Raw genomic sequence first — 14,462 nt, 5'->3', positions numbered from 1 at the left:
TGACAGCCTCCTTCAAAGCAGGCGCATGCGCACCCCTGAGGAAGTTTCAGAAACTTCTCGGTTTAATGGCAGCCGCATCGCCAGTACTCCGTCTGGCATTACTGTGTATGCGTCCGCTGAGGCACTGGCTCAAATGCCTGAGCAGAGCCTGCACATTACGGTGAATCACAGCGGTCTACGGACACTGATTGCCTAGCGGGCTCAGGACTTGTACCACAAGGGCGTGGCCATGTGGGGTGGCCTCCAGGAGGAAAGTGGTTTTCACAGACGCCTCCGACCTAGATTGGGGAGCTCTGCAAAAGGGCATGCCTATCTTCGGCCTCTGGTCGAGCACGGAGAAGAGCTTACACATCAACTGTCTGGAAATGAAAGCAGTTTGTTTGGCCCTGAAAGCATTTCTGTCAAACCTCAAAGGGCACCACCTCTTAGTCCGCACGGACAACATGTCGGTGGTGTCATATATAGATCGCCAGGGCGGTCTCAGGTCGGGCAACCTGTACTCCATGGCGAGAGATCTCCTTCTCTAGGCTAAAGCCAACCTGAGCTCTCTGAGAGCAACACATATCCCGGGCATTCAGAATTTGGGTGCTGATATGCTTTCTCGAGACAACACTCCCCGAGGCGAGTGGTCTATTAACCCTCAGATGGTTCATCTGATATGGAGTGTGTTCTGCGAGGCCAAAGTCAACCTTTTTGCCTCGAAAGACAACACTCACTGCGCAGTATTCTTTTCAAAGAACAGGGACGCGCTGGCCCAGTCGCCCCTTGTATGCATTTCCCCTCGTTTCCAGGTCATCAAACAGTCCTCCTATTGGCCCCTCTCTGGAAAACCAGACCGTTGTTCCCAGAACTGGTTTGGATGGTGGACAAAGTCCCATGGCCTGTCCCTCTGAGGAAAGATCTCCTCACACAGGCGAACGGGACGATCTGACACCCTTGTCCCGACTTATAGGCTCTACATGTGTGGCCCCTCAACGGGTTTTCGGGGACCTTCCTGAGAAGGTCCTGAACACAATTTCTGCGGATATAGCCTCGTCTACTAGGCGTCTCTATGCTCTGAAGTGGTCAGTGTTCTCGTCTGGTGCTCGGATAGACACTTTGAACCCCAGTCATGCGAGGTATCAGTGATACTCTCCTTCCTACAGGAGCTGTTGGATGCGGGTCGTTCCCCGTCCATGCTCAAAGTGTACGTGGCAGCCATAGCAGCTTATCATGCTCCGGTGGCTGGCCAATCACTAGGAAGGAACAACTTGATCATACGGTTCCTAAAGGGAGCCAGGAGGATGAATCCTTCCAGACCCCCTTCTACACCGTCTTGGGACCTCTCCACGGTCCTTGGGGCCCTGAGGGGTCCGTCATTTGAGCAGATTGACTCGACTAGATCCGGTCTCATTCATGTGTCATGTCACTGTTCATAAGCACACTATCCTTACTATGAACCAGCCTTTGGCTGAGGTGTCCGGTCTATTGGTTGATATTTGGGTTATGAGCTTAGTGAGTTCACTATATATATGATCCAGGCCCGATGGTGTCTGGTCTTAACAGTATATATATATGAATTATGGCTCGTTTCTGTGTGCCCAGGGGTCCTGGGCTTCAGTTGCAGCCAGTTTCTTATGGTGCAGCATTTTACATTGTGCCCCCACTGCGTATAGCTACGCAATACGAAGTGATCATTCTCGAAAGGGAACGTACTCGGTTACTAACGTAACCTCGGTTCCCTCAGAGTAGGGAACGAGTATTGCGTAGCCTGCCGCACTGTAGTAACATGGCAAGTTTGTCGCTTCAGTCGATTTAAACCTGCTATAATGGCGAATTCTGGCTCTTTTATAGGCTCTGCCATTAGGCCCCGCCATTAGGCCCCATTATAGACCGATACACAGGTGACTGTTCTTGTAGACTTATAGCTAATAAATAAACTCTAATGTATGATAGTATGATGATAATTGATTATTAATTTACTAAAATAGAGAGAAAAACACTGATGGAAACTGTTCCAAAAAAATTGTGAACTCATTTTCCAAATTCAAAGTTCACAGACTAAATAATTCACAGCAGACAGAAAACAGCAGTCAATGACATTACATAATAAAATGTAAACACACTGAAAACAATGACGAAAGTCTAAATATCTACTCTGAAATTATACAAACTCTTCGACAGTAAATGTTCCTCTTTTAAAAATGATATCTGGTTTTATATTATGTAAGCAGAACTTCATTGCAGTTGTTTATTTGTTATGTTCCCTCAAAACTGAGTCAAGAACTCAAGAAAGATAAGCTGAAAGGCTGATAGGCTAATGTGTTACCTGTACCGTGTGTGATTGGTTGGACACTCCCACTGCATGACACAATAAAAGTAAACACAGATTCGAGGTTAGACAAATAATTGGAAATCGTTCTCAGAATGAACCCAGTTTAGGAGTCCAAACTTTTGCCAATAGGTCTTTGTAACTCACATAATAAGATCTGGAACACACATGTCAGTGGAGCGGAGATCCTTGTCAAATGAGGTCTTGTCAAAGAAAAAAAGTTTGGGGATTTTGGATATGTGTTAATTAAAATCAGGTGTAAAACTTCTAATAAACAAAATCTAAGACACTTTGTTAAAACAACACACTAAAATGTGTGTATGTTTGTGTGTGGGGGGAGTGGGGTGTGTGGGATCATTGTATTGAGCTCACAGCTTATCATCAATTGTGCAAAATGAAATTTGTACCTGTGGCTTGACCTGAACGATGACTAACGTGGGAAAATGAAAGAAAAGTGATTTATATTTGTGTATGATTGTTGATCTTTTTACTAGTTGGCAATTTTAATCTTTAGCTGTGGAGTGTGTGTGTGTGTGTGTGTGTGTTACCCAACACTTTGTGTGTTACCCAACATGTGTTACCCAAAAACAAATACATACAGTTACAACTCAAAAGAATTGAACAACAAAAATATAATTATAAACAGTAGGCTACAAAGAGTCAGTATAATTAACTAACAAAAAAATAAAAATTTGAGCCAGGGGTAACATAAATTAAAATAAATTAAATTAGAGAGAGAGACAATAAAAAAATGCCTTTAGACCCTTTTTTGTACATTATAAAAAAGCATTATACTTTGTGCACAACATTGCTGGAAGAAGAGATAGTACCCAAATAACATTTCAGGTATTTGAAAAAAATTAAAAAAGCGGTTTAACAGACACAAACTTGCACTTATGTATAAACAAACCTATACAAACATGAGCCAGCAACACACTTCCTGACAAAAACAGAATAACCACACTGTGTAAATGTGGTGAAGCATTTTCTGTAGGGGTGGACTGAGATGGTATCGAATCAGCTGTGTGGAGACTGGTTACCACAGTACCAGCAGATGTGTCTGTGAAGATACTGTATTAGTTTTAGACTTCACACGCCTTTTTCTCTAGTCTAGACTAAACAGAGACTATAAATGTGTTTTCTGCTTTCAAATATTTAGGTGAATTTTGTGAACATTCTATTAAATTACAGAAATTTTGTCATCTCTACTTTGTCTGTTTGTAGTACACAAAGGGTTATTTAATTAATAAGATACAACATACAGAACAATAATTATATTTATGAAAACATACTTGTATAGCAAATAAAGTCATTTATAATAATAAATCATAAATAAATAAAATAATTTATAATAAAAGAAAACATATACTTAAACATGGAGACCCACACGAAAAAGATTGAAATCTGTGTATTTCTGGAAAACGTAGTTTGCCTTTAAATTACATTATTATAAATTCCAAAGTATTGCATATTTAATTCACAAATCTGACTAATAATTGTATTAATTATATAACGTGAAATATTTCTGTAATCTTTTTTACTTGCATTATTGAAATAAACTAAATGCAATTCAGAATTAGCATAAATACTTAAAGACCCCCTATGGTGGAAATCAAGTTTTTAATGTTGTTTAAATGGCTATGTGGAGTTTTTAATATGGTTTAAGACAAACCATGTGCAAATTCATAAGTCAACACCATTGTGGAGTATTTTGTACTTAAAACTGCAGTGGAAAAAAGACAAAAATGCTGTATGAAATCGCCGTTCATTTGCATGTTCATAGAACAGTATACTCAATGAGGAAAGGGTATAGAGTTACATTCCGGCTATTTTAAGGCATGGAGAATTTCTTTTTCAGAGGAAAAAACATTTTGATATGTCATTTTTGTGATCAAATATGCATTTTAAGGGATCAAATTGAGTTTTAAGGGATAAAAATTGACTACAGGGGGACTTTAAGACACTTCTGCTGTGATATAATTAATTTAGTGAGATTTAATTTAAGTGACACGATGGCCAAGTATGGTAACCCCTACTCTAAATTTGTCGTCCTCATATTTTAACCCATCCAAGTTGGTGCACACACATTAAAAGCAGTGAGAAGTGAAGACACACACACACTGCAAACCATGGATACACACAACCGGAGCAGTGTCTAGGGAGCCATTGGTGCCTTGCACAGGGTCTACGCATGCTTTGCTCCAGCCAACCCTTCCACACTCTCCCGATGTATACTATGGCTCTTGATAATAAAATATGTGAATCTGCTGTATTAACAGACAAAATCTAAGGTCCAAATTAGAACAACATTGGCTGCTTTGTTAATAATTTTTAATTGTTTATTTTGTATATTTATCATTTCAAATCATGTTTCAGTTCCAACAAATCTGTCCACTTGTGCTGGTTCACCAAGACAGGTAATTAAATCAACAAACTTACCCGGGGTTTCTTTTTAAAATGTCATAAAGATTGTGCTATGAACCTTTATATGAGGTTCAACAGACAATGTTATGTAAAAACATTGTGTAAATTTACTGGTGATGTGTACTTTTCATAATTGCAATATAAATGACCAAACTGGTCCCAGTTGATTGTCCAGTGCGTAGGAAATGGTTTTATCGACAACTTCTGACTGAATGGACATAATTTTTTATTTATTTTTTCGTAAAGAACCCAATGAAGGTCAACAAACTAAACAAATTCCCAAAACAAAAATATACCTGAAACACCTCCACAGTAGTTCTAAAAAAGTAAAGTCCTTCTTTAGACACAGATCTACAAATATACAGATCTGACAATTATACACAGTTTCAGTACAGTTATAATACCAGATCACCCTGAAAAGAATCTGAAACAATCAATGGCTGTGTGTGTAAAGTCAAACAATAGAAGAGGGAAAGAGAAAGTTTGTGTCCACGGCGAGAATGATTTCTTACACGTGATTTCAAACCTGTATAAACGGAATTAATGAAAAGACCACAGCCTGTGAATCTTGTATATTGGTTTGGCAGTCCTTCACTGAGAGTCCATTGATGCCGCCACTATGCCGTGCTGTCTCAACTGGTTTCTGATCATCTGATTCTTTGATTTCCACTCTTCCATCTGTGTGTGTGGGTGAAAGCGAGGGATTAGAGAGAGAATGACTGCAAGAGGTAAGAAGGTCTGTTCTCTTCAATGCATCCATACCACCACATAAAAGTGCAGTACTGCTAAATGTTTGGCATTAGAATTACTATTAGTAGCAGCAGTTGTTGTTGTTCTTGTGGTTATAGAGGAAGTTTTGGTAACTGCCGGTAATCATCATGTATTGTTCATTAATTTACAAAACACTTGATAATAAAAATATTCTTGCAAAATCAGTACTATGAAATGAGCTATGTTCAGAATGCTCTTTAATTTGGAGTATGTGCTTTTGTTGGCACATGAAATACCTCTTGTTTGAGAAGCTGATTGTCCAACCTCAGTCTGTCCACAGTATTAAGCTCCTCCTCCAGTCGTGCGTTGCTCTGACGCAGCTCCTGGATATAGTCACATGCCTTCGACAAGATCCCACCTTTACTCTACAAGGAAGAGCAAAAGAACATCTGAATAACCAGGACTCTCAATCTATTTACATGTTGGTGCACAAGAATTTTGATGTACAAGGGAGTCACATTCAAAAGATTAAAAAAATACAAAAAGACAGAACTGTGAGGTGAAGTGGGTGGCTTGTTTCAATATGAGTGCTATAGTTGTCAAAAAAGTTGTAAGTATTAGTTAAAGGATAATTCCGGTATTTAACACCTTGAGTCTATATTGTAGTTTGTTTTGGATGAACAAGAGTGGTGGACAACATTTTTTTGACAATGGTTCCTCTCTCGAGTTTTTGACTATAAAAGAATTGGCCATGGACCCATTTAACATTGGAGTCAAAGTGCATGTCCGAAAATGTCATTAAAACAGCCAATAATGTTCGTTTACAAAACTGTTAAACTCACCGAGTGGTTAGTGGTGTTCGTTGATGATTATAAACAATATATCGTCGCAATATATGATTCCAATCCGTTTATTTTGCTATAGTGGAACTATTTTTTCAGAACCTTGTAACTTCCGCTCAATATTTGAATCTGAAGCGTTAGCACACTCCCGACCACTTGATGGCGATAACCGATGTTTATGTCTCGCGGGACACTCACGGTCACAGTCGAGTTCAACTTCATATTGCACTGGTCAGTGGTCACGTCTTTCAATATGGTTAGAATTTGTGCGGTCAAAAACTGCGGTAAAGAGCTCTGCTCGCTAGCCTTATGAGAAACGGAAGCCAGCAAAAAGACTACATCGACCAAATGTAAACAGCCCCCTTTCTGTTTCCGTTAGCGCATTTATATTAACCTGATATATACGAGCACTCAGTCCTTCAACAGAATTCAATGGGATTTTATAAAATGACGAATAAAACACGACAGAAACTGTATTTCGCAACACTTTTTGTTTCTGGAACATCAACTAACATCACTAATCACTCGGTGAGTTGCACAGTTTTGAAAACTAATGTTAAAGGTTGTTTTAATGACATTTTCGGACATGCACATTGACTCCAATGTTAAATGGGTCCATGGCCAATTCTTTTATAGTCAAAAACTCGCGAGAGGAACCATTGTCAAAAAAATGTTGTCCACCACTCTTGTTCATCCAAAACAAACTACAATATAGACTCAAGGTGTTAAATACCGGAATTATCCTTTAAATTGTATCTATTTCATAACAATCAAGTAAATTATATTTACAGTAGGTGTATGTAATTGGTAGAAGAACATACAAGTCAAAGGGCAATACCAACAATACTAATGTGTGTCCAGGAATGTATTTATACTACACAGTGTGTGTGTTTTCTAATCATTTTTATTAGTTACAGGTCGTTAGATCTAGTATTCTTCCTGCTTTAAATAAGACACAGATATATAGTAGTGCGGTAAGATTACATTTATTTGAATTCATGAATTATAGCATGATTAAGCGGTATTTATGCACACCTTCCAGAGCCAATCAAAATCGAGTATTCAGACACACCATGGTATAACAACATTTAAAAAAAATTTAAAATACATTACAACTTTGAATAAAACATTCAAACGAGATACTGCTGGTGCTTGTTCTAACAAAGCTTACTTGACTGTTCTTGGTTGCATCCAAATTGCAGTCAGGGATGGTTTTGGAAAGCTGGACAATCCAATTGTTGATCTTGTCCCTCCGTCTGCGTTCCACTGAGGGCAGAAAACGAAAGCTTACATTAAGATGGATCATTCAGGGAATGGATTATGAGGTGGAGCTGCTGGTTTCAATTGAAACAGAATAACCTTCATTGTGTTGAGCCCTCCGTTTGTCATCCCTGGAAACGCGCTGAGTTCCCGACTTACTGTAAAGGAGGATATAGGATTGGTTGAAGAAGTTGAAAAGAAAAAGATTACAGTGACTGGACGTGTGGTTTTGTGTAGGGCTATGTGATATGAGATGAAAACCTCTGCTGTGTTGTAGCTAGAACATCCTGAGGTGACATCATTACATAGAGTTGACCTGCAAGAAAAGGAAGAAAGGTCATTTAATCTATATATTGATGATTTTTTGCATCATTAGACATACAATATAATGAAAAGTTGGTTACTATCAACTTTTAGCTGTATATAATGTAGAAAATCCATATACTTTTCTGCAACAAAATAACATTATATATGCTACCATTCAAAAGTTTTGCGTTGGTAAGATTCTTTAAATGTTTTTGAATGAAGTCTTTATCAAAGAAATACAGTTAAAACAGTAATATTGTGAAATATTAACATTTTAAATATTTGTAACTATTTTAAAATGTAATTTATTTCTGATTTGGCAAAGCTGAATTTTCAGCATCATTACTCCAGTCTCACATGATCCTTCAGAAATCATAATGCTGATTTGCTGATCAAGAAATGTTCAAACAAAACATATGCTGTATAGTACTTTGGTACTATGCTGCTTATACTTTTTTTCAGGATTATTTGAATAGAAAGTTCAAAAGAAAAGCATTTATTTGAAATAAATATTTTGTAACAATATAAATGCATTTACTGTCACTGATCAATTTAATGCATCCTTGCTGAACAAAAGCATGCATTTATTTCAACAACAACAACAGCAACAACAGTCACCAAAGTTTTGAAAGGTAGTGTAAATGGAGTTTGGCATTACCTGTAGGGGTGGGCTGAGATAGTACAGAATCAGCAGTGTGGAGATTGGTTACCATGGTACCAGCAGATGTGTCAGAAATGGTGGCAGGATAGTAGTATTGAGTTTCAGACGTCTCTCCCTCCAGACTCTCAGACTGAGAGATTACAGCCTATAACCACATGCACACAAGCACTTACTAAAGCCGCTTTTCCATCATTGGGCCGAACGGTTCTAAGAACGTTTAGGAACAGCGCTGAACCGGGCTGGTACGTTGCAACTCAGGACTGGTCACTTGCCTGTTGCCTGCCCAAAGTTTCTCTGTAGCTGGCTATTAGCACGCTATTTGAGTGGCATAAACAAATTAATTATCAGCCCCACAGTGGAAAATGAAACCATATCCACATCGGCTGGACCGGATCAGCACAGAATGGAATGGTTAAGCAAAGAGAATGGTTTGGCCCGATGGTGGAAAAACGGCCTACCCCTCTTACATATATATATATGTTTTCAGCAACAAACTCAAATTTATATACCCGTTAAAAAAAAAAAGTAATACCTGGGTTACAGGTGGTATTGCTGCCTGAGTTGCGGTTGGAAACCCAGTCACCACACTGACTGCAGCAGCTCCATCCGCCTGTCCTTCTACCTGCCCATCAGCCAAGTGGATTACCCGGTAGGTTACCTGAACCAGGGAGGTCAATGGGGTTAATCATCACGTCTCAGTCTATATTTACTATGCATACATATGCCACTTACCTGACCCCCTGTTCCTTCCGTTTTGAAAAGATGATACTTAATTTGCTGATCTGTGGCAAATGCGGTAGATGGCTGGATGGTTGTGATAGTCAGTGGATCATCTGCCGTTTCATCAACACCTGGTAAAGCAGCACATAGAGGTTATTGTTTAGTGACCCTCTCTGTTTGGTCCAACAACTCCTAAAACAACTGGAAATAAATGTAGTGTCAATTTCAAATTCAATCACAAATTGTGTTGTTGTTTTTGCAGTTGAGAGGTCAGATACTGGCGGTTTTCAGTCTTGTTAGTGAAAATGTGAAGTTTGTTTCTTGAATTGCAGATACATGTACTGTGAGCACTTTATTTAGCACAACATGGTAATATAAAGGCTGTAAGCTCTCAACTAAACTGAAACTAAAGACTGGCTGTTACCAAGCATTTTATTATGCTGTTAATTTACGTAGACAGTAGACACACACACTATGACCTAAATTGACAAAGGAAATTGGGACAGTTCAATTCAAACATCTCACCGTCCTGCAGCATGGGAGAATCTTCAGGATCATGACTTTTCTGTTCTCTAAAAAAGGAAACAGAAGATATATTTTAGATATAATTAAGAAATGCTTATATTACAACACTGAAAAAAGGGTGTGTTCAAAATATAAATAATCATATAATAATTACACTAATGGTTTGTCAGGGCATGCAATGTCAAAGTAAAAAAAATATATATTGTACTGTGAGACCATAAAGTATGACTCAGAAAGACACTGAAGATGAAACTCGCCTCATATTTGTGAGTGAATCGTGACCTGGGCTTCAGCTTTGTTGTCCTCAAACGTAAACATCCACTGCAAAAACACAACAGATAGTAACAACAGGAATAGAAAAGAGCACATTTAATACATCGACTTTGCACTAATGCACTCTTTGAGTAGACCCTACTCTTAGTTGTTCAAAAAGCAGGTGTGGCGCCGGCATGTTATGAATTTTTACGCTGCTGCGTTAAAAGTCCCACGACATCAATCTGTTGAAAAACCGCCCGGAAAGCCATAAAAAGCTCACTTTGCTAACTGATAACCCACACGTTGTCCACCGGCTCTTATTTTTAATAACGAATGTTCTATTATTTATATCAACACTAAAATTACGATTATAAACTGGCAACCAAAAAACAAAACAAACTGACAAAAAGCAGCATTTAGCATTTGAGCTAACAGTTTAGAAAACAAAGCAGCGTGAAAACCATCCCGCAAAAAGGTTTCAGAATGATTCAGAATGCATGACTAGTAAGCCATATTATCGGTTTATAAAAATATCTGTATATATTCCTTAATAACTTTTAATAGTTACCCGTTTATCCTGAGAAGCAAACGTTCAAGAAACATACCCTCTCTGCGCATGTGCAGCAGTGTTTTTATTTAACTCTTAATCACTAGAGGGCGCCATACACCACAGCGTCATCATTTTACTTCTTGCGTGCTGAAAAGTTTATTAGGCCAGGGCATGTTTGTGAGGCTAGTCACAAAATTAACAAAAACGTGCTTAATCACCACACCAATCAGATGTTCCCAATCAGAGTAGAAATTTTATTTTAGAATTTATTATACTCATGCCAAACAGTGGGTTCACTTGACAACTTTATAAAGCATGATTCAAAGTACACAATTTTACATAGTAGCCTATTTAAGGGATATGCATCACATAAGCAGTGTTTTAGACTTAACCAAACATCAACAAACCAATGCATATATGCCGTGATTAAAAAATTGCTCTCAATATTTGTACACCCTGATTTCTGAGGAAACGGATTACATTAGCATGGGGTTTTGTTACATGGTGTAGTACAGGAGGATTTAGAATTTGGTTTAATTTGGAGTCATACAGAGATCCATTCTACACTCAAAGAAGCTCTGAAAATAGTGGGAAAGTGAGGAAAGCTAGCAGGAGTGCTGCTCCACTGTGCTGCACAACACCAAAGGCAGAACAGGTCTGAAGCGTACCTGAAAAAAAAGAAAAGAAAAAGCATGATCAACATTAGTCAGTCATTGATTGAAAAGTACACAGAAAAGACTACCGCATGTTACCTTGTCAATTCCAAGCAATTCATTTGATAATCATTTACCAATGCAGATGAAACCGCTTAATATGGACTGTTATTTTCTTTAAGAAAAGGAAAACGTCTTACGCTTGTCCACAATTGCCGTGATTGACACTGGTGAGTCAGTCTGTTTGATGAAACAAGTGTAGTTTTGGGGGTTGTCACTTGGTAAACCTGTCAAATGCAGCTCACATGCGGTATTGGAAAGGGAGACATTGGCACGGTTCTTGAAGGTGCTTTCTGGTGGGATACTGCTGTTGGTACTGCCGATATACTTGCTCTCGGTCATGTAGTAGCAAGTCGTCGGGAGCTTGGGGTCGGTAGCTGGAGTGAACTTGCAGGACATCTGCAGGTTTTGCTCCTTAGTCAAGCAGGATGAAATCTGAAGAGAAGTCTGGCCAGAAGCAACACCTAGAAAAATAACACCAACTGAGCTGAAGTTTGAGCCGAAACTGGTACAAGACAGTCATGTGCATTTAATAGGATCAGATAACCTTTTGTAAGATAACAATATGCAAATATGGCTTTGGTGTAACTTTTGAGGAAATTCAAAAAAGGAAGAGGAACAATACATGTTATTTTCTTTTCTATGAGCATGAGATGAAAAAGTGCCAACTTACCCAACAGGAAAAAAGTGGCAAAAGCAGTACAGCACATCATCCTGATGACAGTACACATCTGCATATTACGCACACACAAGAACCTGGAGAACACATGACAAGTCACTTAAGTTACAACACAAAGTAATAGATTACTGAACACCTCAGTAGTGCATGCTATTTGTAGCGTGCTTAAAACATGAGCATTAATTACTGTTCAGGACTTCAAGTGTTCACCTATGCTATAAAAATTTGATGTGCATAAGGTTTGGGGATGAGGGTAATCTATATATTCCTGGCAATTAGTAGCCTAAAGACAATAAATAAAAAAAGACAAAAAAAAGCCACCGCAGAAAATGTATCAATATCAAATATGGGTGGGGTCATGACATTCTGGAGCACATACAAACAAACAAAGCAAGCATAAAAAGTATTATTGTAAGAAAAGCACACATACAGGCTTACATGAACCAAACTTGCACACAGTGATCGGTCAGAACCACACGGAGACTGATATGTGAAGAACTCTACAAGGCGCTGTGTATCTCTTATCTTAGGCAAGACTAAACTCGTGAGGAATTCTTTTGAAATGGCATGTCGCATTAGACCAGGGATGGGGAACATTGGTCCTGGGAGAGCCACAGCCCTGCAGAGTTTAGTTCCAACACGAATCAAACACACCTAAACCAGCTAATCAAGGTCTTTTGGATCATTGAGGCTACAATCAGGTGAGTTTTTTTCAGGGTTGGAGCTAAACTCAGCAGGGCTCTCCAGGACCGACGTGCCCCACCCCTGCATTAACGTAGACATTCTTCAGCAAGAATTCAGCTCGTGCGTCTGAAATAAAATTTGTTTAATAAAGAAAAAAATATATTTTAACGTGGCTTTTCGCCACCATTTAATGCGATAACGTGTCCCCCCAACTTAATTCCACTTTAACGCGGCACACACAGAATCTCAAGGTAGCCCATCAAGACCCAGTATTTTTTGGCTGGCGTTGGGGAGTAATGGGGACCAGACCGCTACACGCGCAAGTTACGTTTCTAGTGGCGTCTTAAATATTTATCTAGCGGGGTGCAAATCAGTTTGTTGCGGTTCTTACCTTATCTTTTCTGCTTTCGGTTGCTGAAGCTGTTGGTCCGTTATCGAGGCAACTCCTCAGTGATCAGTTAATGAAGACAGAGTGAGATGGAATTGAGGAAGGGCGGATGCACGCCCATTTATAGCACGCTCACGCTGTGTCATTATAATAAAACCACGACCTCCCCATTATGACCAGCTGAAATTGTGTGTACAATTTGTTGTTTAAGGAATTAACAAGATAGAGTTCGTGTATGTAACCTGGACAAAGTCATGTAACTAAAATTGGCAGCATTGTAAAAAATGAACAGCTAATTGCGCCACCATTTGAGGTCACCACACCCTTTAAAGGTGTTTCGGGTATTTTATTGCTCACAAAAATACACACACCAACACACACACACACACACACACACACACACACTGGTCAAGTTTTTCTCTCGAGATTGTGTTAATAAAGGAGTCTTTAGAGTTCTGGCAAGAACATAGGCCTAGCCTACCCTACGGGCTCCATTTTGAAAATTCAGAGAACTTCCCTATTTTGAAAAGGTGCTCACAGTTTCCACAGGGTTCTGCCGGTGTGATAGTCTGAGTTTCTGCCTCAAATGTCTGTTCATGTTTATAGTAAAAATTCTAATTCGATCTATTAAAAAAAAAAAAAGGCCAAAAAGAAGCAAAGATGTTTCGTTTCGCACCAGTTGCAGACAAAACGTCACCAGTGTGAAGTAAAGACATGCACATTGTTAAATATAGTGCAAGAAGCATTCATTTAAAACATTAAAATATATTAGTAGGCTATGTATGCCAGTAATAACATAATAACTTGTTGTGCATGTCTGGAACTGATTTAAATGATTTATTGTAAAATGAAATGCATACGATTTACTGACAATATCATGCACAGATTACAGTTATTTAATGGTGGATAGTAACTTAAAGGGATAGTTCATTTTAAAATGAATTTCTGTCATCATATAATCACCCTCAAGTTGTTTCAAACCTGTATGAATTTATTTCTTCTGCTGAACACAAAGGAAGATATTTTGAAGAATGTCAGTTACCAAACAGTTACCAGGTTCCATTGACTTCACTTCCATAGTAATTTTTTTTTCCTACTATGGAAGTCAACGGGACCTGTTAACTGTTTGGTTACTGACATTCTTCAAAATATCTTCCTTTGTGTTCAGCAGAAGAAATAAATTCATACAGGTTTGAAACAACTTGAGGGTGAGTAAATGATGACAGAATTTTCATTTTAAAGTGAACTATCCCTTTAAGGTTATTTAGCTGACTGCTTAATTGCTTCATATTAGGTAAAGATTTTGCCACTGCACTGCACTGCACTGCACACATATGTAATCTCCCAAATTCTCATTCTTCTCACACAATGTATTTTAACAGTAAGAGAGAAACAATGATGTGATGTGTCCTCTTTAGTGTCACTGGTGGTTA

General features: G+C 38.6%; 2 protein-coding genes across 4 annotated transcripts; both read right to left on the bottom strand.

Moving 5' to 3' along the window:
- Window positions 1–4,944: 4,944 nt before the first annotated feature.
- On the bottom strand, window positions 4,945–10,670 carry usf1l (upstream transcription factor 1, like). 2 transcript variants are annotated; one of them, XM_079606530.1, is made up of 11 exons: window positions 10,584–10,670; window positions 10,018–10,081; window positions 9,761–9,807; window positions 9,248–9,366; window positions 9,048–9,173; window positions 8,513–8,660; window positions 7,810–7,864; window positions 7,648–7,706; window positions 7,460–7,554; window positions 5,743–5,871; window positions 4,945–5,413 (listed from the first exon to the last, which is right to left on the bottom strand). In XM_079606530.1, exons 2-11 carry the CDS (start codon window positions 10,020–10,022, stop codon window positions 5,327–5,329), a joined length of 870 nt encoding a protein of 289 aa, XP_079462656.1. In that variant the 5' UTR covers window positions 10,023–10,081; window positions 10,584–10,670; the 3' UTR covers window positions 4,945–5,326. The 2 variants fall into 2 exon arrangements, with proteins under 2 accessions (XP_079462656.1, XP_079462657.1); XM_079606531.1 differs by having other exon boundaries at window positions 10,621–10,642.
- thy1 (Thy-1 cell surface antigen) lies at window positions 10,628–13,752 on the bottom strand. 2 transcript variants are annotated; one of them, XM_079606533.1, is made up of 4 exons: window positions 13,033–13,752; window positions 11,952–12,034; window positions 11,419–11,742; window positions 10,628–11,233 (listed from the first exon to the last, which is right to left on the bottom strand). In XM_079606533.1, exons 2-4 carry the CDS (start codon window positions 12,013–12,015, stop codon window positions 11,133–11,135), a joined length of 489 nt encoding a protein of 162 aa, XP_079462659.1. In that variant the 5' UTR covers window positions 12,016–12,034; window positions 13,033–13,752; the 3' UTR covers window positions 10,628–11,132. The 2 variants fall into 2 exon arrangements, with proteins under 2 accessions (XP_079462659.1, XP_079462660.1); XM_079606534.1 differs by lacking the exon at window positions 13,033–13,752 and adding an exon at window positions 12,396–13,013 and having other exon boundaries at window positions 10,801–11,233.
- Between the last annotated feature and the right edge of the window lie 710 nt (window positions 13,753–14,462).

This window comes from Phoxinus phoxinus, assembly GCF_949152265.1.
Source record: "Phoxinus phoxinus genome assembly, chromosome: 3".
Lineage (NCBI taxonomy): Eukaryota > Metazoa > Chordata > Actinopteri > Cypriniformes > Leuciscidae > Phoxinus > Phoxinus phoxinus.
The sequence above is the reverse complement of the archived record's forward strand: the minus strand, read 5'-3'. Positions and strand labels throughout refer to the sequence as shown.